Consider the following 26,397-nt stretch of genomic DNA (forward strand, 5'->3'; position numbering starts at 1 on the left):
CTAAGCAGACAGTCCTAAGGGTAAACAATCTGAAGGGAAAGCTTTGTGAGGAACACACCAGTGAGGTCAAAAGCAAATTCAAGTCCCACTCGAGCATGATGAATGGCAGCAGGAAAGCAAGTGTGGTAGACCTTTAAGAAAATGCATCATCACTGTGGACTTTAAAAGTGAAGGCTGGGTTAGCAAAAAACAGACAGATAAACCGTAACCGTGCCCAACACAAGACGGTGCTGGGCCAAAGAAAACAAAAATAACAAAACCTTAGACAATTGGCATGAAGTAGGTTGACCTGTTTGGTCTCGCACCAAGCCACAAACTTGTCTCAACAGCAGGAGATTTAGTAGAGGGTTGCCCGGCTGTCAAGAAAATGTCCATGACCTCGGGAAGGATGTCAAAAGCGCTCAGTCACCACTATTTAATCACCAAGCATGGAGGCAGAGTGTGCACAGGCTGGGGTGCCGGACCTCACCCCGCTGTTGTGAAAGATTTTCCTTAAGGGTCAGCCTCCTGGCAGGACAGATGCTCATGCTCAGGCTCTCCTGAGAACAAACTTTCCTTGCCCAGTACAGAGCCACCAGGATGACTTGGGTCCAGTCTTTCTTGAAGTTCTAGAGAACTCAGGGCAAGAGTGATATGGCTGAAAAATGTCCAGAGATCCACTTTACGCAGAATGCATCTCCAAGTGAAAGTCTCTTTGGAAACTCCAGTGCACAGAAGCACTAACATTGCATGTTCGACAGTGGTGAAGAGATCGAGCCAGGGTTCACCTCATTCATGTAGAAGACCTTGTGCTACCTACCGATGTAACTACAGATGTAAATGCTATTTTTGATCCACCAGGCATCAATGGCAGAGCTTTTCTGGTCTGGCATGCAAAGTTTCCGCCAGGTGCTCCCCCAGAAAAATCCACTGGCACTCAAGCTATGTACATAGGAGCAGGACCTCCTGGCAGAGGTTCCACGACTCCACAAGCTCTGCTTGGTGCATTACCACATGGCAGGTGTTGTCTGTGAATACCTCAACCAGCCTTTCCCAATGGAAGATAAAAAGGATTTTAAAGCCAAGTGGGTGGCTTGTAATTCAACAGGGTTATGTGGCGCTCAGCCTCGCCAGACACAAGAGGCACCTGATTTCCATCTCTCCCAGATGGCCAACCCAGCCTAGAAGTGATGTTTCAGTCACCTGTGCTGCTGACAAAGTTGTACTCCTGTAGCCACCAATGCAAGTCCTGTAGACACTCCTCCGAAATCTGGACACATGCGGAGAGGCCCCCTTGATGTTGTTGCTTCTGGGACTTCAGATCCCACTACAGAGCCGCACATACCATTTAACATGCTTTACCAACATGAGGTCCTCAGCCCCAGCAGTCTCCGAGTCAACCTATCTGGACCAAGGAGCTACTTGTATCTGAATTCACCATGGAAACAAGGGTACTCCGATTGCCGTCCATCTGCCGTGCAGGAAATCAGCTCTTCTTCAGAGGAACCCCCACGAGGTCTGACTGCATCGAAGTCCTTCAAAATAGTGAGCAACGTGCTTGGGTGTGGCTGGGCTTTATACGCCTGCACACCCCGAGATGGCTGCTGCCTCTAAAAACATGGGAATTGTAGTCCCTTCAAAGCGTCCCTTAGCACAACGAGCAAAGCGTTTTCAGTTTTCAGAGTAAAGCCGCCTTGTTGAGACGATTAAAACGCTTTAGAGCACAGAAGTAAAGCGCCCCTTAGTATAACGAGCAAAGCGCTTCAGGACACACATGTAAAGCGCCCTTGGTACAGTAATTAAAGCGATTCAGCCCACATGAGGAAAGCGGCCTTGGTAGGGGAATTAAAGCGCTTCAGTCCACATGAGGAAAGCGGCCTTGGCACTGTAATTAAAGCGTTTCAGTCCATATGAGGAAAGCCGCCTTGGCACGGTAATTAAAGCGTTTTAGTCCACATGAGGAAAGCGGCCTTGGCACGGTAATTAAATCACTTCAGTCCACATGAGGAAAGCGCCCTTGGCACGGAAATTAAAGCGCTTCAGTCCACATGAGGAAAGCGCCGTTAGCACAGCAATCAAAGGGCTTCAGTCCACATGAGGAAAGCGCCCTTGGCACAGAAAACAAAGCGCTTCAGTCCACATGAGGAAAGCGCCCTTGGCACAGCAAGCAAAGCGCTTCACTCCACATGCATAAAAAGCCCTTGGCACAACAATCAAAGTGATTCAGGCCACATGGCGCCCCTTAGCATAACGAGCGTAGCCCTTCAGATGAACCAAATGAAAGCACTATTTGGCATTAGGAACAAAGCGTTCAAGTTCAATGAGTAAATACTTTCCAGTCTTATAGTTGTGAATGTGAAAGCATTTTTGGAGATAAGCAAATTATAGTTTTCATTGTTTTTTGGAAAGCATAATACGCGAAAAAGCACATTTAATTATTTGAGATTTTCTAGGCCATGATCAAAGGTTTATGTTATGAATGCATAGATGTTACAGGATTAATATTCAAAGTATTATCATAGTCCAAAGCTCTTGCCATCTCTTGGTTCTGAGGTTACAGTTTGTTCGTGTTACATGATTAAAAAAAGGGGCTTTGCCCTCACTTCAAAAGAGGTCTCCATCTGATATTACGAAGACGCATTTAGTCAAGAGTCGTGCAGATCCTGAAGAAAGGACACTGTGACAACACGGGTCTAAGCTTGTGACACTCCTATTATGTGGGCGGCAACAGATGCGCCCACCTCCTGGCCAAAAGACTTAGGGCTCAGCAACAGAAGGCGGAGGTGACTTCAATCAGACTCCCGGGGGGGGACCAGTTGTCATGAGCGATGCACAGACCGCCTCGGCCTTCCGTGACTTTTACCCGGACCTGTACTCAGCACAGCAGGCTGACCCTGGGCCCTTGCTCCACTATCTGGAACAGGCCCGCACGGGCAAACTGATGCTGAATGAGGCCGCCCCTCTTGAGGCTCCCATCCGACTGGAGGAAGTTAGTTCAGTCATAGCCCGTCGTGAGGACTCAAAGTACCCTGGACCGGATAGATTTTCCAGAGCCTTTTACAAGGCATTTTGTTCTAGCTTGGCTCCCATCCTGACCAGACTCTTCAACAACATCAGGGGGCCAGAGGATCTGCTGTCATCTATGCTGGACGCGGCCATAGTGGTCATCCCGAAACCCAGAAAGGACCCAGAGGAGTGTGGCTCCTACAGGCCTATCTCACTATTAAATGTCGATTTCAAGCTCCTGATGGGTTTCCTTGTGACCCGTTTGAACCCACTGATGCCTGCCCTCGTGGATCCGGAACAGGCAGGCTTTATTTTGGGCCGACAGTCTGGAGACAAGACAAAGCGTCTTCTGCACACGGTGGAAAAGGCACAGCACGCGGGGCGGCACACAATGTTGCTTAGCCGAAAAAGTGTCCGACCGTGTTCAGTGGTCACACCTCCAAGCAACGCTCGGACACTTCGGCCTAGGGCCCCGATTCCGGGCCTGGATAGAGGGTGCATACAGCAAGCAGACGGCCTCGGTTAGGGTCAACGGGGTGTCATCCGATACTTTCCTGGTGGGACGCTGGACCCAACAGGGGTGCCCGCTGTCCCCCCTGCTCTTCTCTCTGTACATGGAACCTTTCGTGCAGAGAGTGCGGGACAGACAGGAGGTGACCGGGGTCAGATTCGGAGGGGAAGCGTAGACAATCGCACTTTACGCGGATAACGTTGTGGAGACACTTGACGACCCAGTGAGGTCCCTCACGGTTTTTCGAGAGGAGGTGTAGGCTTTCGGTGTCGTATCGGGCTTGCGGGTGAATCTCTCGAAGTCCAGGGCGCTTGACCTGGCACTACCGGGGGAGACGTGGGATGAACTATCACAGCGCTACCCCTTTCAATGGGAGGAGAGCTCTTCCCTTACCTGGGTCTCCGGTTGGCCCGAACGGTGACAGAGACTGCCTCCATCAACTACCGGCTCCTCCTGCAAGGGGTCAGGGCTGACCTTGCGGAGTGGCTAGACTGCACCAAATCGGCCGCACACAGTCACCTCTCTGGGCACCCTGACCCACTTACTGTGGGAGTGTCTGAGGCTGGCTGGGTAATGGGAGTGGGTCCTACAGGACATCGACACTCACATGAACACCCAACTTTCACGCCTTCCGGCCTATATCCTATTGTGTCTTCCGAACCCCCTGACATTCCCGCTCAAGTCCATACGGGGTCGACAGATAGGCTTGGCACTGGGGGCGGCCCTCCAAACCATTCTGACACACTGGGGGACATCTCGGATTCCTACACAGATGGGGTGGTTACAGAGACTTTGGCTGATCCTGGGGATGGAGAGGATCTCCTTATCCCTTTCATCGCAGGGGGACTCCTTTAGAGACCTATGGCATGCACTTCTGACGTTGCTTTCTGGTGAGTTTCGAGTACTGACATGTCCCAAGTTCTTGCGACTCCTTTGACTACACGAACAGGGGCCCATTTGACATATGCACGGCAGGACGGGGAACCTTGCATCTCCAACTCTTATCTGATGGTTATGACTTCAGCCTAGCGCTCAGGGGGGGGCATAAGAGGGGGCAGGTGGGGGAGGTTAAAGAAGGGAGCTGGCCTGTTGCCAGGTTCTAGTTGGGAATTGTTGGGTGCTGTGCCAACCTTTAGTAGCTTCATCCCTATTACCCTGTTACTTTCTCAGTTTTATTTATCAATAAAGACATTTGAACAATCTACTAGTGCAGAATTTCTGACATCTGAATTCTTGGTGTTCCACAGGGTTAGTGGAAGTAGACATATGCCAGGAAAACTATAAATAGTACAAATATTCAGTGTCTAAAGATCATGTATTTGTGTTACAGATGAAAAAATCTGTTATCTCAGCTATACACAGATCTATAAGCAACGAGATATACATTTTTTGAGACTAGAGTTATCTATGTTTCACGTCAAAGCAGCTAGTCAGCACAACGGCAGGGACTGACACTGCAAATGTCACAATAAAAAACAACAGCAGAACAGACAAAGGTGCTGTAAGTTTTTTTGTTTTTTTTTTGCTGCAAATACCTTGCAACTGTTGGTGAAAAGCATATTAACAGTGACAATAAACTCGAATTGCTAATCAGAAGCTCTACTAATACATATTTCTTAATCAATTCATGCCTTGCGCATGCATCATTCCAGAATGAAGTAAGGATTTTGTTTTTAGTTTCATCACTACACTCAAATCCATTTGAAGTGGGTGACATCATGTCCTCCAACAGTACCTCTGTAGTAGGGCAGAGGATGTGAACAACTGTTGTAGGTTCATTTTAGTGCCTTGTTTAGACACATTTATTTGTACTTAGGCCTGTGGCCTGTGCTCTTTCACCCAGTTCTTTTATTTATTCATTTTAGGATCAATTGCTACTACCAGGGATGTTTTGTTTTCTAATCATCTGATTTTCTGTGAGAGCATTGTTGTTAGTTCCTTTGCACGACTTTTCACCGTGAAGCCTGCTCAAGGCTGTACATGATAGTTCATCTGGTATGGCAGGCACAAGAGTGCGGAGCCAGCCTTCGACACCTAGACACATGACCACGTCAGGCCTGTTCTCAGAACATAAGACGTTTTGTTTAAAACACCACAGACGCCAAAGGAGGTTAGTGAGGTCATTCTAGCCAGAGGAGCTATCCTATGTTGTGTACCATTCTATTGTAGCATTGCTGATACCATCGCTGTCTCTACACTCTTGAGGCTCCATCTGCTTTATGTATGACCAAAGCTCGGTTGCCCCACCCCCCCTCCCCCCCCACCCATAGCACCAAAAATAATGGGAGGGTAACTGCTGGAACGGGGAGACTTTCCCCTTTCCAACATACCTCTCCATAGTGAATTCCTGCTTGGGGATCACCGTAGGAAATTGGTACCCGAGCAATGCTCAACACATTAGCTGTCAGACGTAGCTTTAAGAGGAAGAACACCCTCCCCACAAAAGATATGGCTAATTATATACTCCACCAAGGACCCCAGGAGTCTTAGCGCCCACCGGTGGGGGGGGGGGGGGTTTACATTCAGTGGGCTTAGGGGCTCTTGTGTGGGTGGGACAAGGGCCCAAATTCCTTTCCGAGGTCCTTGAACTCAAAACCTCAACCTGGAATGTAGCTCTGAGTAATTACCAGTGGCAGAGATTAATTCAAGCATTTCACTCATCGCTGTTATGTTTACTTTAGTGTGACACCCTAGGTGTGATAGGTATGTGCAGACATGGGTCCAATGATGTCTGCAGGGCAGGGCTTTATGCAGGTGCACAGCGCCCTTCAGTTCTATGTAAAGCATGCTAAGCAGAAAATATTTTGCCAAAGTATGAGCAATGCTAAGCCATATTGGTTCACCTTCATTATATGGGCCAGTAGAATTCCTTTCAACCTACCATGTATTTTTGGAAGGAATAAAGTGAGTTACATAAATTGGCAATCTGCAACTTTTAATCCGCTTCACCCCTGCAAGTAGCCAGGGGCACCTTTTAATGGGCAACAAAAGAATCCCCATAACCTTTATCAAGGAATCAGTTCAATTTGCTTGAACGTTTTAGCGAATCATATTAAATGTCCAACTTTCGAGCTATAGAAATTATTTTAAATTAGTTCTTAAAAATATCACAAATAAGTTGTTAAAGCAATAGGACAAACAAATAAAATATAAAGACTAAAAAAAACTAAAGCCCAAATTTCTAAGTTCTCCGAAAGTCGCTACTTGTGAAGACCGGTGTTAGAACTTGATAAATAAAGAGCTGGAATTCACTCTGGCCCATGCCCTCGGAGTAGAAAAAAACATTCCTTTTAAGGCGGTCTCTCAGCCAGATTCTCTAAAACAAGCCAGGATTACACCTTCTCATCAAGCAAGGGCTCCTGGATCCATATGCAGTGTCCCGGCTCTCGTCATACTTCCTACATTGTGTTGTATTTGAAGATTCTGGAAAGGCTGTTTCTATCCATACTTAGGCTTGCATTGAAAGGAATCTGACGGGTGTGGAAACTAATATTTTGGTTATCCACAGACACCCTATTGGTCTTCTATATTTGGCTGTTGCCTTTGACATTCTGATTCACTCCATCCTTCAGTCTGGATTGATGAGGTGGACAGAGCTCTGGAGATGGAAGCAGAATGATTCACCTAATTTATATCCTGTTGCCAGGTATTTGTGAACTTATGACAACAGGAGTCGGATTTCTACAAAACGATCTTTTCTTTCATGTCGAAGCAGTTCAAATCACTACATTAATTCTGTGTCAAGTTGATGAAGATGTTCAGACAGGGTGTCAGTGAGTAACTGAAAGCAACATAACAGATGAGTGAAAATCTGCATGAATGCGCAAGGACATCTGCAATCCAATGAGCAATTGAGCAAGTGACTGGGAGCGGGACAGGGATTATAATAAGTGTATGTATGTATGTATTAAGTATTTATAGAGCGCGTTCCGGCCCAAGGGCATCGAAGCGCTAACTGAGTGAGGCGGGGTGACTAACCAAGAAACTCCCGAACTTATTGAGGAAACAGCCAAGTCTTGACCAATTTCCTAAAAGTTAGATAGTTATGTTCTTGCCGTATGTTCAATGGTAGAGAGTTCCAAATTTTTGCCGCAGCATTGGTAAATGCTCTGTCTCCCCACTTTACTTTCTTCGTGCGGGATATATGAATTTGGTGGGCATAGGCCGAGCGCAACAATCGCTTCGGCCTATGCCATTGCAGCTTTGTGGTTAGATCCGTAGGCCCAATCCCATGGACAGCCTTATGGGTGATGCAGAGAGCCTTAAAAGAGATCCGCTGGATTACCGGAAGCCAGTGTAAATCTTTAAGGCACTTCTTAACAGAGGCCACGCGAGGTAAATTTAATAGTAGCCTAACAGCAGTATTCTGCATCAACTGCATTTTGTGCAAAGATTGTTTGTCCAGATTGAGTAAAAGCGCATTTCCATAATCCAATCTGGAAATGACTAAAGCCAAAATGACAGTAGTTCTACAGGTTTGAGGAATAAAAGGAAATATTTTTTTAAATTTCTTCATAGTCCATAGACAGGTCTTAATTGTCAAGTTAACTTGAGGTTTAAATGACAATTGCTCATCAAATACTATTCCTAAATTTCTTGAGGTAGACTGTGGAACAGGAAGCGTCCCACATTCTTCAGGCTACCAGCTAGAAGACCAATGTATCCTTCCTATACCAAAACACAGAATCTCATTTTTTTCACAGTTGAGTTTCACTAAAAGGCTGAGTGAGTAAATGCATGACTGCACGAAAGAATGTTTGAATGAAGGAAGGAATTCTTGTGTGAGTGGCATAATGGCTCAGTCAGAGAGTCGCAAGTGGTTACTTAAGTGACTGAGTGAATGAATGTTTCTATCATGGGTCAGTGAGAATGAGGGTGATTTGAGGTGTTGGGACTAACTGTTTCACCAGGGGGACTTAGACAGTCAGTGTCTCTCAGAGTGCCTATGTACTATTAGAGTCTTATAGTCTCAAGGTTTCTCAAATGCAAGAAGCTCCCTGAAATACCATGCTTTCCCTGGTATGGAATCCCGTAAAGGGAAAAAGGCAATATGGACTGTAATAGGGTAAACTGCTCCCTAAATGAGTGCAACAAGAAACTTGTTTGGTAGTAGAAGCCAAATAAATGTGTTAACTCTTTTAGATATTTCAATTTGCAACCAACTCTGACTGTTTTTAGAGCTAAGTGGACAGAGTAACACATTTAGATTAGTGCTGCTACTTTCATAGATATTGTCAGTATAATGTTAAACAAGAAGCTGCATTCTTAGGACATACAAGAAATGGCTATACTCCGGACCTCTTTTACTTTAGTTCACATCTTCCTTGATAAAAAATAAGATTGGAAGATATGAAAACAAGTAGACTGAAACATTCATAATGCAGAGTGGTCATCCTCTAGTTATAGTTAGGGTGACCAGAAATGGGGATTTTTCGATTTTTTGTGTGCCTTTTTACCTTTGTACCAGTTTGATTAATGTGTGTGAAACTTTGCAGACCTGCTGCCCCCGTTTCATTTTGGAAGGCCTGAAGGTTTTCCTGCATTTGGTCAAGGGAGTGCAAGAAAAAAAGGGGGGTCCCAAAATGGCTTCAAATTCAATGCAGTTTCCATAGACTTTTGCATTTCTCAAGGTGCAAAAAACGTCGGCTAGATATTTATGAAATTTGGCAGATTACATATTTAGGGGGAGCAGATGATTCTGTGGGCTACTGCAGGTAAGTAGAGTAAGAATATGTTAAGTTATAAGGTTTTTCAACTGGGTGATATTGTGCAGCACAATACTACTAAAAGTAGAAAGGAAGTCCAAAAATAAAACTAGACTGTATATGTAAAGTTTCAGATTCACTACATGAACAACAGAAATACCCATTTATAGTCACATGCTGATGGAAACCTATAAACAAGTACATAAAATAGAATAAATCTTATTCTACGTAAGTTTTCTTTGCATGCTGTCTGGCTCACAAAATAAAACTGTGCCTAACAAGCCAAACAAAAAGCATTTTCCCTATGTGCTCCTATGCAAAAACAAATGGAGAACAGAATGTGAGCTACCCAACTATTAAATGGAGGAAATGATAATTGTCCACAAGGAAAAAAGTAGTGATATTAAGTTTTCATAACAACAATGATTGGCTTTCATTCACTTTGGACTTCATATGTAGTACAATCCTACTAGAAGTAGCACGGAAGCCCAAAATCTAAAAAAGACTTCTATGACATTTTTGGAATTAGTACATGAACAACTAAAAAAAACACATTTATGGTCACATGATGATGCAAACCAATACACAAATGCATAACAAATACAATAGATGGAAAGAAAATCACATTAAATCAGATTGCCACTCTGTAGTTATAGTTAGTATGTCCAAAGATAGGAATTCCTCGGATATTATCTCTAATAAATTATCACCCATTTGACAAATCGCCGCAAAACTTTCCAAACCTATAGCCTTTTCTACATTGTGAGACTCTGTACATTTTTGTGGTGAATCGTTAAGAGGGTGCAAAGATAAAAAGGGGTCCTAAACCACGTTTTTCCACCAATGCATTTTCCAAAGACTACTTTATTTGGCATAGCGTGAAAACGGCTGACGGGACTTCCATGAAATTTGGCAGGATTTTACATTTTGGTGCAGAGATGATGCTTTTGGGGACTGCAGCTAAGCAAGGTGGATATTTTTTTAACTTATAAGTCATTTAAACTTAGTAACATCTCTCACTGTGGTACTTTCGCACAATTTCACAAAATGTTGTGAAACTACCACAGCACATGGCTGTAAACCTATTTAGAAATATATAAAAAATACAAATAAATGTCCCCACCTATTATCATGTAATAGGTAGGGACCTACTTTTTACCTATAGCTAAGGTCCTAACACTGAACACAGCCAAAGCATAGTAAAAATAATATGGCTGCCTGTTCTTTCTAAAAAAACAGCCATTACCTAATTATATACTGGCTTGTCATTGCCATGTACCAATGTATACTGCAAAGTCAGGGTATACCATGGCCAAAAATATAACTAATTCATAACTGTATTACTGGATTGGGGTACTCTTGCATTACTCATGGTGTTGCCTGGGTAATGCAACACCAGAGTCAGATTTACAAAGAAACACAAGGCTACCATGCTTGGCTCTGTGTTGATTGGTAAATCTGGAGGAACGCAAGGCAGAGCAATTAGCCATTTTGTGTTAGTCTGCACACAATAATCTACATTGCTGCTAAATTTCACATACATCTGTATGCCACGCCACTGTAGCCACTCTACTATATGCTGTTACACTTTATGCCACTCCACTCAATGCCTCTCCCCTGTACAAGACTCCACTGTACTTTACACCACTCCACATTATTACACTGTATACATTACCACCGTGTGCCACTCCAGACTACGTCACTGCACTGGGTACTACTCTACTATACGCTATTCCACTCTGCACCATTCTGTGTGCCAATCCACTGTACACCCCTCCACTCTATAATTCTCCAGTGTACACTATTCCACTATACTGTATACCACTTCATTCTACACCATTCAATTGGACCCCCACTCCAATGCATGTCCCTCCACTCTATGACATTACACTCTACCCCACGCCACTCTATGTTACTCTAATCTACACCACTCCATTGTACGCTACTCTATTATACACTATTACACTCTACTTCACTCCACTGTACAACACTCCACTCCACATCATTCGAGTATATGCTATGACCCTGTATTCATCTCCAATCTAAGCCTCTTCGGTGTAGGCCTCTTCGGTGTAGGCCACTTCACTGTATGCCACTCTCCTTTAAGCTACTCCATTATATGCTATTCCACTATACGCCGTTCTACTGTCAATCACTCTATACTAGGCCACTGTATGCCACTCCACTGTATGCTACACCACTGCATGCTATTACACTCTACTCCATTCCAGTGTACGCCAATCTAGTCTACACCGCTTCACTGTACGCCACTGCGCTATAAGCTACTCCACTAAACGCTATTCCAGTTTACGCCACTCTACTGTACACCACTCCACCCTATTTCACTGTATGCCACTTCACTATACGTTGCTCCACTCTACGCTACTCCGGTGTACACCACTCCACACCGCTCCATTCTACTCTAGTCCATTGGACGCCGCTCCATTATATGCTATTGTACTCAACCCCACTCCACTGTACACTGCTCAAGTCTCCATCACTCCACTCTAGGTTATCCTACTCTATGCCACTTCACTGTACTCCACTAAACACAGCTCCACTGTACACCACTTCATTCTACGCTTCTACACTGTATGCACCTTTAATCTTTGCCCCTCTACTGTATTGTATTCCACTCTAACCCACTCCACTGTATGCCATTACATATTATCCCACCCCACAATAAAAAACTCCAGTCTAAACCACTTTACTGTATTCCACTCCATTATACGCTATTAAACTTTACGCCACTCCACTGTACACTTTTACACTATACGCTATTACATTCTATGCCACTCCACTCTATTCTACTTTATGCCAGTCCACTGTACACTACACACACACACACAAAGCTTTATTCGGTTACTAGACCATCAAAGTATACATACAATCCAAATATAATAAGAGCATAAAAAGGAATAATTTAAAAACAAGATTATAAGCAGATATAAAATAAGACATTAGAGTACTATATACATGATACTAATTCATGAAAAACTACTATTTAAAAACTCTTCTTGTGTGCTGTGTGGTTCCAAGGATTTGCTAATGCAAGTATAAAATACAATATATTAATAGAAAGTTAAAATACTATACAAAAGAAAGAAATTCATAAAGCTACTATTTAAGAAAACTCTTTCTTGTATGCCATGCGGCCACATGGAACTTGCTAACCGCAACAAACAAGGGTTTCGATGTATTACTCCTTAAAATTTTCATCGCCACCCTATATTGGGTCCCCCTAGAGCACGGCAAATGGTGCAAATCCATTTGGATCGAGGAGTAGAATAGACTAGACAAAAAAAACAATAAGTGCTCCTCGGTTTCTGGACTACCAGAACAAGTAGGGCACAAATCAGACAAGGGAACAGACCCCCATTTACTGGTCAGGGATAACAAAGGGAGACTCCCAAATTGGAAACGAGCATACAACCCCTATCGCCACCCTATTTCACTGTATGCCACCTCACTATACGTTGCTCCACTCTACGCTACTCCAGTGTAAACCACTCCACACCACTGCATTCTACTCTAGTCCATTGGACGCCGCTCCATTATATGCTATTGTACTCCACCCCACTCCACTGTACAAGTCTCCATCACTCCACTCTAGGTTATCCTACTCTACGCCACTTCACTGTACTCCACTCAACGCAGCTCCACTGTACACCACTTCATTCTACGCTACTACACTGTATGCACCTTCAATCTTTGCCCCTCTACTGTATTGTATTCCACTCTAAACCACTCCACTGTATGCTATTACATATTATCCCACCCCACAATAAAAAACTCCAGTCTAAACCACTTTACTGTTTTCCACTCCATTATATGCTATTAAACTTTACGCCACTCCACTGTGCACCTTTACACTATACGTTATTATATTCTATGCCACTCCACTCTATTCTACTTTATGCCAGTCCACTGTACACTATATCACTCTGCGCCACTCTAGTGTACTCTCCTCCACTCTACATAACTTCACACTACAAAACTCTACTACACTCTATGTCACTCTACTAGATTCTAATCCAATCTATTCCATACACTCCCCATCCAAACTTGCACTGAACTCTATGCCCGTTCACTCTACTGCTCAACACTCTTGTTCACTCTCGGACTGTTTCCAACACTGTATGACAAAGCACTGCACTCTGCTGTAAGAGACGCCACTCCAACTCAACGCTATGCCACTTCAAAGTATGGCACCCCACTCTACGCTTATCCACTGTACCTTACTCCACTGTAAACCAGTCCACTCTAGGCTATTGCACTCTTTGCCACTCCACTCTTCTCTATTCCACTGTATAGTATTCTCCGGTACACTATTTCAATGTATGCTACTCCACTTAACGGTAATCCACTCTATGCCACAACAGTGTACGCCATTCCACTCCACACTGCTCAACTTTATGACAATCTACTCCACTCTATATAATTCAACTTTAAAAGACTACCATACGTCATGGCACTCTACGGCATTCTACTCTTTCTATCCTCATACACTCCACAGTCAAACTCTACAGTCAACTCTATACCCATACACTCTAATGTACAACACTCTATACTACTATAGGACACTTTTCTATATGACACTGCACTTCACTCCACTTGACGGGACTCAACACCAATTTATAAAAGTTTGCTACCTACGCTACACGAGTACATGCAATTTTACTCTATGCACATAATACACTCTATTGTACTGTACTTCACACTACTTTACACCACTCCACTTGACTACTCCACTGTAGGAGACTTTACCTCACTCTATGCTACTGTACAACAATTCACTCTACGCAGCTCCACTGTTTCACACCACTGTACTCTGTGTAACTCAACTACACACTCTACTACACTATGGCAGACCTTGTTACACACCCTTTTCAGCCTGCTAACCAGATAACACTAACTATAACTCACTACTCTACCATGCACTGTGTTATCACAAATAATGATACTCTCGGACAATGCACTCCTGTTGATACCCCTTCACTCTACTGTACAACACTGTTTAGTACTGTATGCCACTGTACAACACTTTACTCCGCTCTACAATACTCTAGCCTAATATATGGCACTGTACGCAACTTATTGTATGTCACTGCACCTCACTTTACTGCACTCTACTGACACAGTACTCCACTCTACGCCACTGTACTCTATAACACTGTATGCCAATCCACTGTACCACACTCTACACCACTCCACAAAAATCAACTAGAAGTATGCCTCCCTACATTAGTCACTTTCCAATACTGTACGACACCCCACTATACTCTACAACACAGTACTCCAATTATGCCACTCCACAATAGTCTACAACACGCCACTCCAACACCTTACTGTACTCTACACTACCCCACTCCAGTGTACTCCACTGTATGCAACACCACTCTACAACACTGTACTACACTGTGTCGCTCTACTCCACTGTGCCCATCCACTCTGCTACTGTACTACACACTACGACATGCCACCCAACTTCACTACATGACAAGGCACTCCACTTTACGACACTCTCCTCCACTAAACTCTATGACACTCCACTTGACAACGCTCCACTTCATCCTACTCCACTGTAAAACACTCTACTCCACTCTATGACAGTATGTAACACCCTATTCTACTGTTCGACACACAATTCGCTGCTCCAGTCTACGATACTTGGCCCCACAATATGAAAAACAATGACACTACACTATATAACACAATACACTACTACACTCTATTCTACTCCAATTGTTTCCAATCTACAACACTCCAGTATATGACAAAAGACTTTACAACGCTCTGCTCCATGTACTGTATGACACTCCACCGTAACTCTCCACTTGTGACACTGGACTCTAGGATTTGAAACACATTTTTATAAAAAATGTGAAAAATCATTGAAATTCAATGAAAAAAAAAAATCTAAGGTTGAAGCTTAGTTATAGTTAGGTAAACATATTTTCCTATACAAGCCAGGTTTCAACTACACAAACTTTAAAATTTCAAAAGTTATAACTTTTATTTACAATGTATCCACCACCTTCAAATTATTCTAGGTAGCGGACTTGTTAGACACCCTTTTCAGCTCGCTAACCAGATAACACTAACTATAGCTCACCATTCTACCATGCAGTTTGTTCTCACAAATAATGATACTCCACTGTACAACTCTACAATGTACAAGACTTTCCACCACTCTCTCCACGACACTACACTCGACAACACTGAACTATAGGATATGCTACTTCACTGAATCCCACTCTATGCCACTAGACTCTACAACACTCTGCTACACTCTATGCCAACAACAACACTATACTCTACGACAAATAACTCCACCACACACCATTTCATGACACTTCAGTCGATGACACTCCATTGTACAACACTCAGCTCTACTATTCAACATGCCACTGCACTGTACAATCCCTACACTCTACAACACTAGACTCTACGCCACTCTTCTTCACTGTACAATATTCCATTTATGACACCCCACTGAATGACACTCCACAATGCTTGTTGAAACATGTTTTTATCAAAAAATAAAAACCAACATCATATAATGAAATGAAATTCATTATGTATTATTTGCACTCAATCCCAACTTTAAATTCACAAACATTAAAAACTCTAAAGTTATAACTACAACTTAAATTTATAATTAACACACCACCTTCAAACTAGTATAAGTCACACACCTCCGAAAAGGCTTGTCACCTCACTTGACACACTACACTGACTATAACTGCACTGTTTATACCCCTGTATATTACATCACTTTCAGCATGTGAAACCATAGCATTCATAACAACACAAAGCTTCCCAAATCACATTTTTGTCAGAACACAGAGCATGGTTGAGTAGGTTGATATAATTAGTGTTATCTTTTTAGTGAGATGAAAAGTGTGTATCATGGCCCGCTAATTAGAATAATTTGAAGGAGGTGGATAAATTGTACATGAAAGTTATGGCTATAACTTTAGAATTCTTTTTAAGTTTGAAGTTTGTGCAGTTTAAACTTGGATTGTATGGGGAAAACACATTTTCCTAACTATAACTAAAAACATTAAACATTGTTTTTTTCCCATTGGAAAAAAATATATATAAATATATTGCTATTCACAATGCACATTCCATATGAAATTAATGTAGAGTCCAACAATGCCGCCTATTTCAACAAAACCTAGGTATAACCAATTAAATAGTTAGTACAACCGCAGAGGATGCAATCTTATCAATTAGTGAACACGTGCATTATTTTATACCTTTGATCACCTCGGTCTGGGTTCACTACATGCCATGCTATGTGTTGTTCAAAGAAATATTCCTCCAAGTCAAGAAGCAGCAGGTTAAACCTAAGTAAAGAAAACAAAAAACACAATTATAAGTAATGCAGGGGTATCGGGCAGTATACCTTTTCACAAGGATATAAAACATTGTTAAATGAATATTGTTAACTAATGACTTCAGGATTAATAGTATACTGATAAAAGTAGGACCCTTGGGAGTCTCTTGTAATGATGGCATCAGTACATTTATGGCATGCCCCTTTAGCACTGAGCAATAGTTAGCATCAACAAGTTAGAACAGCTTTGTATTCACCAAAAGTAATCCCACATTAGAGTTTCTTCAAACAGAAAAAACACTTTGAAGTATTGATATTCTTACCAATCAAAGCATTCCTTGCAGTAGTAAATCATAAAGTGTAGGTAAAACGTTCATAAGTAAGACCATGAACTGGAAAAGCAAGCTTGGCTCTACAGAGAAAAGAAGGTAGGAATGCCACTGTTGAGGAGAGGCGGAGAATAAATGAATGGATTCATAATAGAATACATTTTTCATTTCTTTTTTAAATATCAGTAAATAGAATTTTATTGATTTAGCACTTAGAAAATAAATGTAACCATCAACTCCCAATTTTGACAGATAAGATAACTAGGGCACAGAGCAATGACCTGGAATTCGAGGTTCAGGGAGATAGCTTAAAAAAAGAAAAAGAGGAAAAAAAGTTATCTAAAGATAAGTAAAAAGCACTGGCAATGCCAACAGGTCTGGTTTGATTTTTATTGTGACTAAAACATGATACAGGTTAGCTACTTAGAAAAATAAAGACAAAAAAATATTGCATCCCGGAGATAAAAAAATTCATGTGTGATTATTCAATTTACTTTTGTGATGTAAAACAGCCCCTTATAGATTTCAATGGCAGAAAGATAAAAAAAAGCCAGTAGCATAAGATGAGAAGAGAAAGTAGTACTCCTCTGGGGGAGCAAAAGCCCATTCTATGTCTGTATATATATTTTTATATAACAATAAGTCACTTTAAAAGCTGCACTGTCAAGATAAACATAAACAGTGCAATCTTTAGCACCAAGATTAAGAGAAAAATTACAAAAAAATGGGCATTTACCAGACCGCAGATTAGGATTTATAATGAACCTAAAGATGTCTGTTTAGGATATATTATCTGAGCTATGATGCAGACGAGTTGGAAAAATGAAGTAGAGTTGTCCATCGTTGTTCTTCGGCAGGCCATCAGCAGGATGTTCTTCAGCAGGTTCATTCAGTATCGAAACTGCATATTTTGACAGCTCTTCAAAACTTGCCACTCCTAAATATTGATTGAGCACTATCAATTTCACTCAAAGTTCTCTCATTTGTTGAGTTGATGAGATATATATGTGTTGATGTTCTGATCTGTGTAGGGCCAGTGGTAGAGTGGAACTGCGGCATGTTTATTCTGTTTTCTACACTTCCTGGGTCTATGGAATGGGCACAATAAAGTTAGAATAGTGAGGACATCTGTTTTTCATACTGGCCTTACGCTTGAGGCCTGCAATGTTGCGCACTATCCTGGGACAATTTTTAAGTTGGCATTAAAGCAACATTTACAGTCTGGAGAATGCAATGTGTAATCTGAAGTAGGTAGGTGCGTAGATCTGAGCTAGGTGGCACCATTCATTTATGCTAGACATGGCCAAAGCTCCAATATGCTTACTCTACGCCCAAGTATGAACATAAAATTAAGCCAAAGTCAAACACAACATATCTGCCCGTGTGCCAGGAGTTCTCAAGCAAAACCCAAACAATTGGCAATCCTAAACATAGGTTTACTGTAAGAAAGGACACAGTTCGTACAATATATGGACAAGTTACAAAATTGTTTGCTTCCCCACTTGGAAAATGTGTTTGTTCCTGACTAAATCACTTAGTCCCCCAGCAAGTTTTCTTTTCTGCCAAAGGTAGGTCTCCGAGATATTCTCCAGCATAAGATGCAGGGTGCTGTATGAAAAAGTGGTGGAGCAAAGCGAGGAGGAAGGGAAATAAAGTCAGAGATAAATAAAGGGAGCAGAAGAGGTAATGATAAATGCAGTGAGAAGGGTGCAATGCCTTCTTCTGAATGTAACTGGAAAGGGATAGTCACACCACACGTACGCCTTCGACAAATGCATCCAGCCGTTAGCAGTGGTAAAGGGCAATGTGATTTGGAGGTCTCCAAGTGCTACCACTCAATTGCATTAACGCAGATGTTCCAAATCCAATCCTTTATTGCTTCAGCTTTACAAATGTAAGCCATACAACAAAACGGAACTTAACATAATATTTCAAATAACAGTTAAGCTGTCCCAATTTAAACCCCACACAGTATCCAGTTTTATAACAAGAATTTAAAGGAACAAAATGGGATGATGGATGAGAATGTAGAGAATGAAACCAGCAGTTCATTCTTCTCCACTGTTGTCTTGAGGTTGTGCCAAATTGCAACTATTGCAGACTCTGGTCTGTACGAGTCAGTATTTTAACAGGTTCTTTTATTCCAAAATAATAGACGTAGCTGTTGGCAGGCAGTTTTTTTCATTTCATTGTAAAATAAAGTGTCTTTTTGCAACTGATCTTTATTTGCATGGATAGGAGACATCCATAATCTGCTTCTTGGGAAGTGGTATATGTATGTTGTTTTGACGTTCTAAGGAAGTTTTCCCTCGTGTAGGGAAGCAGCCAATAAGGGTTCTGATGAAACGGCCAGTTAAGGAGGCTAAGAAGAGGTCTTGAAATAATCTTAGGGAAGGGAAGATCCCGATATTGCAGGATGCCATAAGTTTCCTGACTATTGCAGATTTCACTGGGAAGGAGCAAAAGAAAACCTATAAAACTGAAGCAAGCTCTATTTATCCTTGCTCGACAATACAGTTAGAGGAAACCTTGTGTTTTTAAATATCCAAAATCGGAGCTTCATCTACTATAGAGAGGCTGATGGGCCACAAAACTGATGAGATGATACAATATCCAATATGGTTGCGGCGAGATTCTCATATTTCAAGATATGAAGCTGCATTTGTTTCTAGGACCAAAACCCAAGACGTTATATGATTCCAATAGAAGTACATTAATCAGTGTTTTAAAATATCAAAAGTAACATGAAAGGTTTTTAAATGCTACATTTAAAAATGATCTTCTATTGGGGTACTAGATAAGAGTGTAATTAAAAAAACTGTTTTTAAGCAAAGAGAACAGAAATGGCAAAGATTAAGTGGTAGAGTTTTGGGACTACAGTTGGATTCAGATAATTGCAAGAAATAAAATGATAAAAGAAAGCAGCATGGAGAAACATGCAAAAGAAAGCAAACACCGGTGAGAAGAGCTGCAACGATATTCCAAAAATCATATTGGAGATTATTTAGTACAAATGAAACCACAGTTTACATAACATCACAATATTATGCAAGGCAATAACTCCAAAACGTCGGGAAAAAGGTTATGGGGAAAGAAAATACCTAGAAAATAAAAAATGTTCCTTATAAACAAACAGCAAGCTATAAAAACTGAAAGTCTTCAATGTTAAACTATATATCCCATATTAGAATCCTTAAAGAACAACCAGGTTTGAAGGAAGACAATACTAGCAAGAGGAAATACGCAGGCCCTGGGCATGCATTCATATGCCTGAGGAACATTTCGGAGAAAGGTGCTTGGTTAAGTAACCAAAGACAAGGAATAACAACGCATTAAAAAAAGAAAAACATCCATGGCACAGGGAAAGAGATCTCACACTTTTATTTATTAAAAAGATAACAAAGACTGGCCATAACAGCAAGCAAGTTTGTTTACACATGGTAATCACAGGAAGGCGAAGCACAGAAAATGCAGTAATAAAGTGTTAATGTAATATGTACTGGACAGGGTAGCACTCCATAGTGACTGAATAGTGACACTAACTCTTTACAAAACTCTGTAAATAAACAGTATGCAAAGTAGATCTACAAGAACAAAACACAGTGGTACTGCACTGCTGTTAGAGGGTAATATGATAAAAATATAACCTAATAATAAATCACAGAGTAGAGTACACCTGAATGACCCATAAACAGAGGCGCACGATCGTGGAGTGGGTTCTTTGATGCAAACAATGCTATGAAGGTCGGAGTAGCTTTCATAATAGGTGAAAGGAAAGTAGTAGTCTACTGCAAAACCAAAGGTTAGGGGTTTATCCAGTGGTTATTGATATTAACCTTATGCTCCCAAGGAAGAGAACGCCAGGTGTTTTGTTATATTAAATTAATAGGAGTTTGATGTGTTCATTAGTTGGGGGGGATGTTGGTGAGGTCATGAAGATAGTTGGGGAGGGTGAACAGAATAGGTAGGCTAAAGGAGAGGAAGTATAGTTAAGCTGCAGGTATATGGTTTGAAATACGGGGAAGTTGTGATATGTGAAATAACATCAGCAATTTGCTGAAATACTATAATAGAGAATAAGCCAAACAGTCATGCGGCTTAAATTAGGGTTTACTAAGAGATAAGAGGCACGGAGAGGATGAAAGATAAGTAGAGAGTAATTCAGTAAGAAAGAATTGGAAAACAGTAAATAGGTTGAAGTCAAGGGCAATTTTTCATCCGGGGTTTTAAGGATATACTGGGGGAGGCTTGTTGAGACAGGATGCAATTTGAGGATGTAAATCAGTAGTAAGGAACAATATTATTTGCTTGGAAGCGCTTGCTACCTCTACATGAGCTAATGCGCTTATCCAACTACAGCATGTGCGGTGAGAGGCGCTGAAAGTGTGTTGTCTTTCTTTGAGCCTATGAGGGACAATGTTTCCATATCATGCATGATGATCACAGAGGTGTTGTTATGTCATGGTACCTGGTGCTTTACAGTGTGATAGATTAGTGTGTGTGAGCAACCAGTGTGAATTTTTATTGCTTGTAATTTGCTTTTATTGTGTTGGTAATATTTAATAATGTGCATCTTTAATTGCTAGTATTTAAAAGAAGTATGTGTAGAATTTACTATAAAGTCAACTGCCTAATTATTTTCATTGCTGCAGTGACCTCAGCATGCGCTATTGCGTACACTCTTGGAATAAGTGAAATGGCAAAGACTATCAGCATTATAAAAATCTAAATAAACAATGCACCAACTCTTTGTGAAGAGGATTTATGTACGGTGGTTAAAATGCATTGTCACTCTATCAAAGCCACATCACTCAAAAAGGGAATTTGGGAGGAATCAACAAGTGAAAGAAAAAGCCAGAGAGAAACAGATACCGTTGTGAACATCCAGTAGTAGTTACATTGACAATCAGCAACATAAAGACAGCTATCTCTGACATCAGAATTCTGGTCAAATACTTTGCCATCATGGGGGAAGAATCCCCATGGAGTGGTGTGTAGGTTGCAATCTGCGCCAAGGCCAGAAAATGGTAGGTTTGAGACAAAGGAGGAGAAGGATTGTGTCTGGTGTGGATTATTTAGATAGCTACACTGGGGATTGACTGCTAGAATGTCGCTTTTTTCACACACTGTTCGAGTAGAGTACCAAGCACTGCCCAAACCATGGAAATTGAGATGCAGAGATGCAGTTCCGCAGAAGCACCTTCCGACAGGGGTGGGTATTCGGGTGGATCAGGATTTTCTTAATCCTGATTTTTATCAAAATTACAGAAATGTACAGACTTTGCTTACGCCTAGGTTGTTTCATGATACCATAAATAAAAGGCATTACCAGTGACACCTGGAGAGACAGCAATAGTGCGCAAATTGAAAACAACCTTTAGAACTGTTCATTTATAGATGTTTCTTGATGGTATCGTAGAAAGCAAAAACGTAAGTAAAATGTAGTGTTTCCATTTCCTCAGTGTGCATACATTGGCAACCACCGAGGATTTAGCTAACCACCTTTTGCCATAGGGATGTTGTATCTAGTATACGTATACACAAGGTGTCATGAAGGAGGGTCTGCTAAGAAGGTTGGGAAAAGTCTCAACAGGTTTACATGATATACTAGATTTGTTCTCACTAGTATGTCTGCAGGATACAAGACCGGAGGATACCCAAGATATCAAGCTCAACTTAGTTGTATCTCCAGAAGAGGAAGATGGAGCCAAGACCAGCGAAATACAAATTGGCAAGGGACAAATACTAATGGTGGAGCATCTTCAAGTAGCAAAATTTCAGGTGCGCCATCCTCAAGCCTTTGTTGAAGCAGAGAAACAAATCAGACTCTTTTACTGCATAGATAATAACGAGGTAGTCCGGCCACTTCTATAGCAGAAATAATTATGTAGGCTTGTTGAATAACATGGAGGGTAGCAGCTCCATACACCAAAGGTCACTGCTCTGAAAGGTCCCCACCTTTGGAAGTAATTTAGCATTGGTGACATTGGTTAAGGCATCCATGCCCAAGTGCCTCTGAAGCAGGTAAATACGTGCATGTAGGATGGGAAAGTCTAATTGATCCCAATGTTCTTCAAATTATTTCAGACTGCATTCCTTTATCAGATACTGAGAAAATCAATGTTGAAGTCAGAACAGAGGTTCCAATATATAGAACAAATAGAAAAATGATTGTTTTTTACTGGCACTTGAAAAAAAGGGATTATTAGGAAATTCAATAATGCACATTTCACTGATTTAGAAACAATCAAAGGTTCATTTTTCCAGGCAAGGAATCAAACCTGCGACCTCCAGGTCTTGTGCGAGTGTTAAAACCATTAAGTGATATAGACATTATTCCTCTAAGGTTATGGGTGTGGAGTTGGCCAAACACACAGCGTGATCATGTATAGTTTATCTTCTTGGGGGGGGTTCCATCGGTGTTGGTCTTAGTGGGGAATTCCGCTGTTTTTAAAATTGTTAAATCGTTCATTTTAGAAGATGGAAACAGGAAATGTCTTTAAAGGTCTCGCCCACTTAGCTCATACGCCGATTCTTCAAGACTTGTTTTCTAACAATGGCCTTAGAGGCCACTCATTGCTAACCAATGATTGGCTTCATTGTCACTCTCATTTGCCTGCTTCTTATAGGTCACCAGCTGTGGGCTTCCTTCTTCTGTGTGTGTCCCGCCCCGGAGCATGGTCTCATTACTTGTGCCCATCCACAGCTCATTATTTTAGGTGCTATTTTTTCTTTACGTTTCAGCACTCTTCCAGAGTGTGCTTTTTCAGCTGGTTCCCTCATGTACTTCTCCCACCACCATGTTTCTCCAACACTCTATTATTTATTCATCAGTGTTGCTTGCACCCACTTGCCCGCTCTTCCTGCCTCATTCTTGTTGCTTGACCTCCCTTTCTTCCTGTCTTGTGTGTGTTGCTTGCCACCACCCACCACCCTTAGTCTGTTGCTTGCCCCCATTTGCACTCCCTTGTCTGTCTTGCTTGATCTCACCTGCCCTCCCTTATTCTGTTGTCTGTCATTGCCTGTCCCCACCCATCTGCCACAACAACAAAAACGAATATGTCGCAGACACCGCCGACCACGTCATAAGTGTTTTTTGACCCCTCATGTCTGTCTTATGTACTTCTCCCCCTCCCCGTGGCCCTCCCTTCTTCATCAGCAGTGTTGCTTGTTCCCACCAGCACTACCTCTGTACCTCATCCGCATTGCTTGCCCTCCCTCCTGCCTCATCCGTGTTGCTTGTCCTCACCCATCCACCCTCCCTCCTTCATTCTACTGTCTGTCATTGTTTGGCCCTTCCCACCCATCCACCATAACAAAAAATGAAGAGACATGGTCTGGACCCCGCTGGCTGCATCATATCACTTTCTTTCCCCCACTCCCTCTGTTGTCTGTGTTGACCCACCCACCCTTCTTGTTAAGCCAGCAATTATTTTTAAAAAGTGCTACGACAAAGCCAGTGCTGGCAAGGTCAAAGGTTTTGGGGTTAGGGGTTACTTTCAGACACGCTGCTATGCAACAAACATGGCTAAAAAACATTGACAAATCTAATAAGTCTCGTAGAGAAGACCCATTAGCTTTGAAAACGTTTGTTCACCTGCTTTTTGGTCTAGTGATGCAACAGCTAAACACTGTTAGCATAACAATTACACTTAAATATCGGTGCCAGGGATGGAAACAACAGTTAATGTAAATCGAAAAGTTCCAAGTTCAATCTTCCCACACAGTACTCACTACCCACACTCTGCCTCTGTGTGTCTCATTGGGTCCTCCTTTTCATCCTTCGTCATAGGTCTTAATCCCCTGACTAGTCCTGTCCCACCCTCCTTTCCTACCTCAGTGCTTACCACCTGTCTTCTCTGGTCTTCCCCATGCCTTTCTTCCTGAACTTTTAGCAAATTTACTGGGAATGGGCGAGCACATGTGCAGGGGAGTGCCACAGAAGGAAATTTGAATAGTGTGGGCAGAGCGGGCTACATGAAGATATGTTGAATACTGGCCCTAGGTTTGTTGGTACCATTTCATCTTACCAATTCCCTGAGGTACTACCAAAGGGCATGCATACAGCACTGGACCTCCCACCTGTAAGCCCTCTAAACAGTTGCCTCTTCAATACCTCATGTGCAGCCTCTGCCCCGCTCCCCACCCTAACTCCCCCTGCATTACTTGCTACCCATGTGCTTTCTCTGATAAATGAGAGCGAGTGTTGATCAATAGAATAATGAAAGAGAGTGGCTGAGGATAGATGATTCAGCTTTTGGGGATAAATGGATGACAGTTTGATGAGCAGTATATGTGGGATGTAAAGATTAATGAGCAAATGTGTGCATGGATGATAATGCTCCATGCAGCCTTTCCCTTTTCAGTGATTCCACAAACTCCCCCAGCGCATCATGTGCCGCACAGTCAATAACTAAATGGAGTACAGCTCAAAAACGTATATACTTTTTAATGACTGTAAACAAACAGGCACCTGCAGGTCTCTTATTCTAGGTTACCATATGTGTCTAGTATCATGACGCACTGGTGTACACTATTGAACCAAAGCAGAGTTTCAGTAAATCAGCATTTCACCTCTGCTCTTTTATCTCATCTCTTTATCATTTCCCACTTATCTCTCCCTCATCCATTTGTCCACTCCTCTACGTCTTGTGTTGATCAAAACATTGATAAGGCCCCAACAGAATTTTTTTTATCGAAATACTAATTACTAACATGAAAAGGGATTACAAGGCCTAAAACTGCTTTTGCTTTTATGTCCTTTACATAACCTACACAGCTTGAGTCACAAACTCACTAGGTTAGTACATTTTTTTTCACACTTAAATGTTTCTTTCATAACCTCTATTGGCTTACACTATGCTACAAAAACTTGTCTTAAAACAATGGAACTAGTATTAACTATATCCTTTTTCCACCTACTAAACTGATTTGGTATGTGTGGACGTTTATTTAGAAAATAATATATTGCTTGCATGAACAATTTCAATGTTGAATGAATAATGGGAATTGAGTTGTCGTTACATTTATGTATATACATTTTTTCCTAAAGAGGTGTAAGAATGCTTGGGAACCGTAATCCATGTTGCCAATCCCAACTGTTTGTCAACTCTTGTATTGTCCAAAAAAGTTTACAATTGTTAGCAAATATATTGAATAAAGAACTTATAAGAGGTGTCCTTGGGAAAGAGTGGATATGATTGTAGAGAGACATGGACAGAGAGACTTATGCTGAGAGACATAGATGAGGAGAGACATATGCAGTAATATATATGTAGAGAGGGGGCAAAAGGCGAGCTGATAGAGTTGAGAGGAGCAGATGTGAGGTGACCAGAGAAGCAGAGCCGCAGATGACCAGAGAGTACCACATTGCAGCTGAGCTGTAGAGTGACTGAGACTGTGATATAGAGTGACTGAGCAGGACTAACACCAAAAACAGAAGAAAGCAGGCTTGAGTTGTGGTAGATACTGTGAGAGCCTTCCAGCTTCAGGGTTGTTTAGGTACAAAAAGCAGTTATTCAT

General features: G+C 41.8%; 1 protein-coding gene across 2 annotated transcripts in view; it reads right to left on the reverse strand.

Annotated features, from left to right (window-relative positions):
- NSMAF (neutral sphingomyelinase activation associated factor) overlaps positions 1–26,397 on the reverse strand; it is a 665,048-nt gene that overhangs the window by 570,188 nt on the left and 68,463 nt on the right. For both annotated transcript variants that reach the window (XM_069220229.1, XM_069220228.1), the window contains exon 2: positions 16,467–16,556. In XM_069220229.1, the coding sequence (XP_069076330.1) occupies positions 16,467–16,556 (90 nt within the window). The remainder of the gene's footprint in view (positions 1–16,466; positions 16,557–26,397) is intronic.

Source organism: Pleurodeles waltl, chromosome 2_2 (assembly GCF_031143425.1).
Source record: "Pleurodeles waltl isolate 20211129_DDA chromosome 2_2, aPleWal1.hap1.20221129, whole genome shotgun sequence".
NCBI classification, from domain to species: Eukaryota; Metazoa; Chordata; class Amphibia; order Caudata; family Salamandridae; genus Pleurodeles; species Pleurodeles waltl.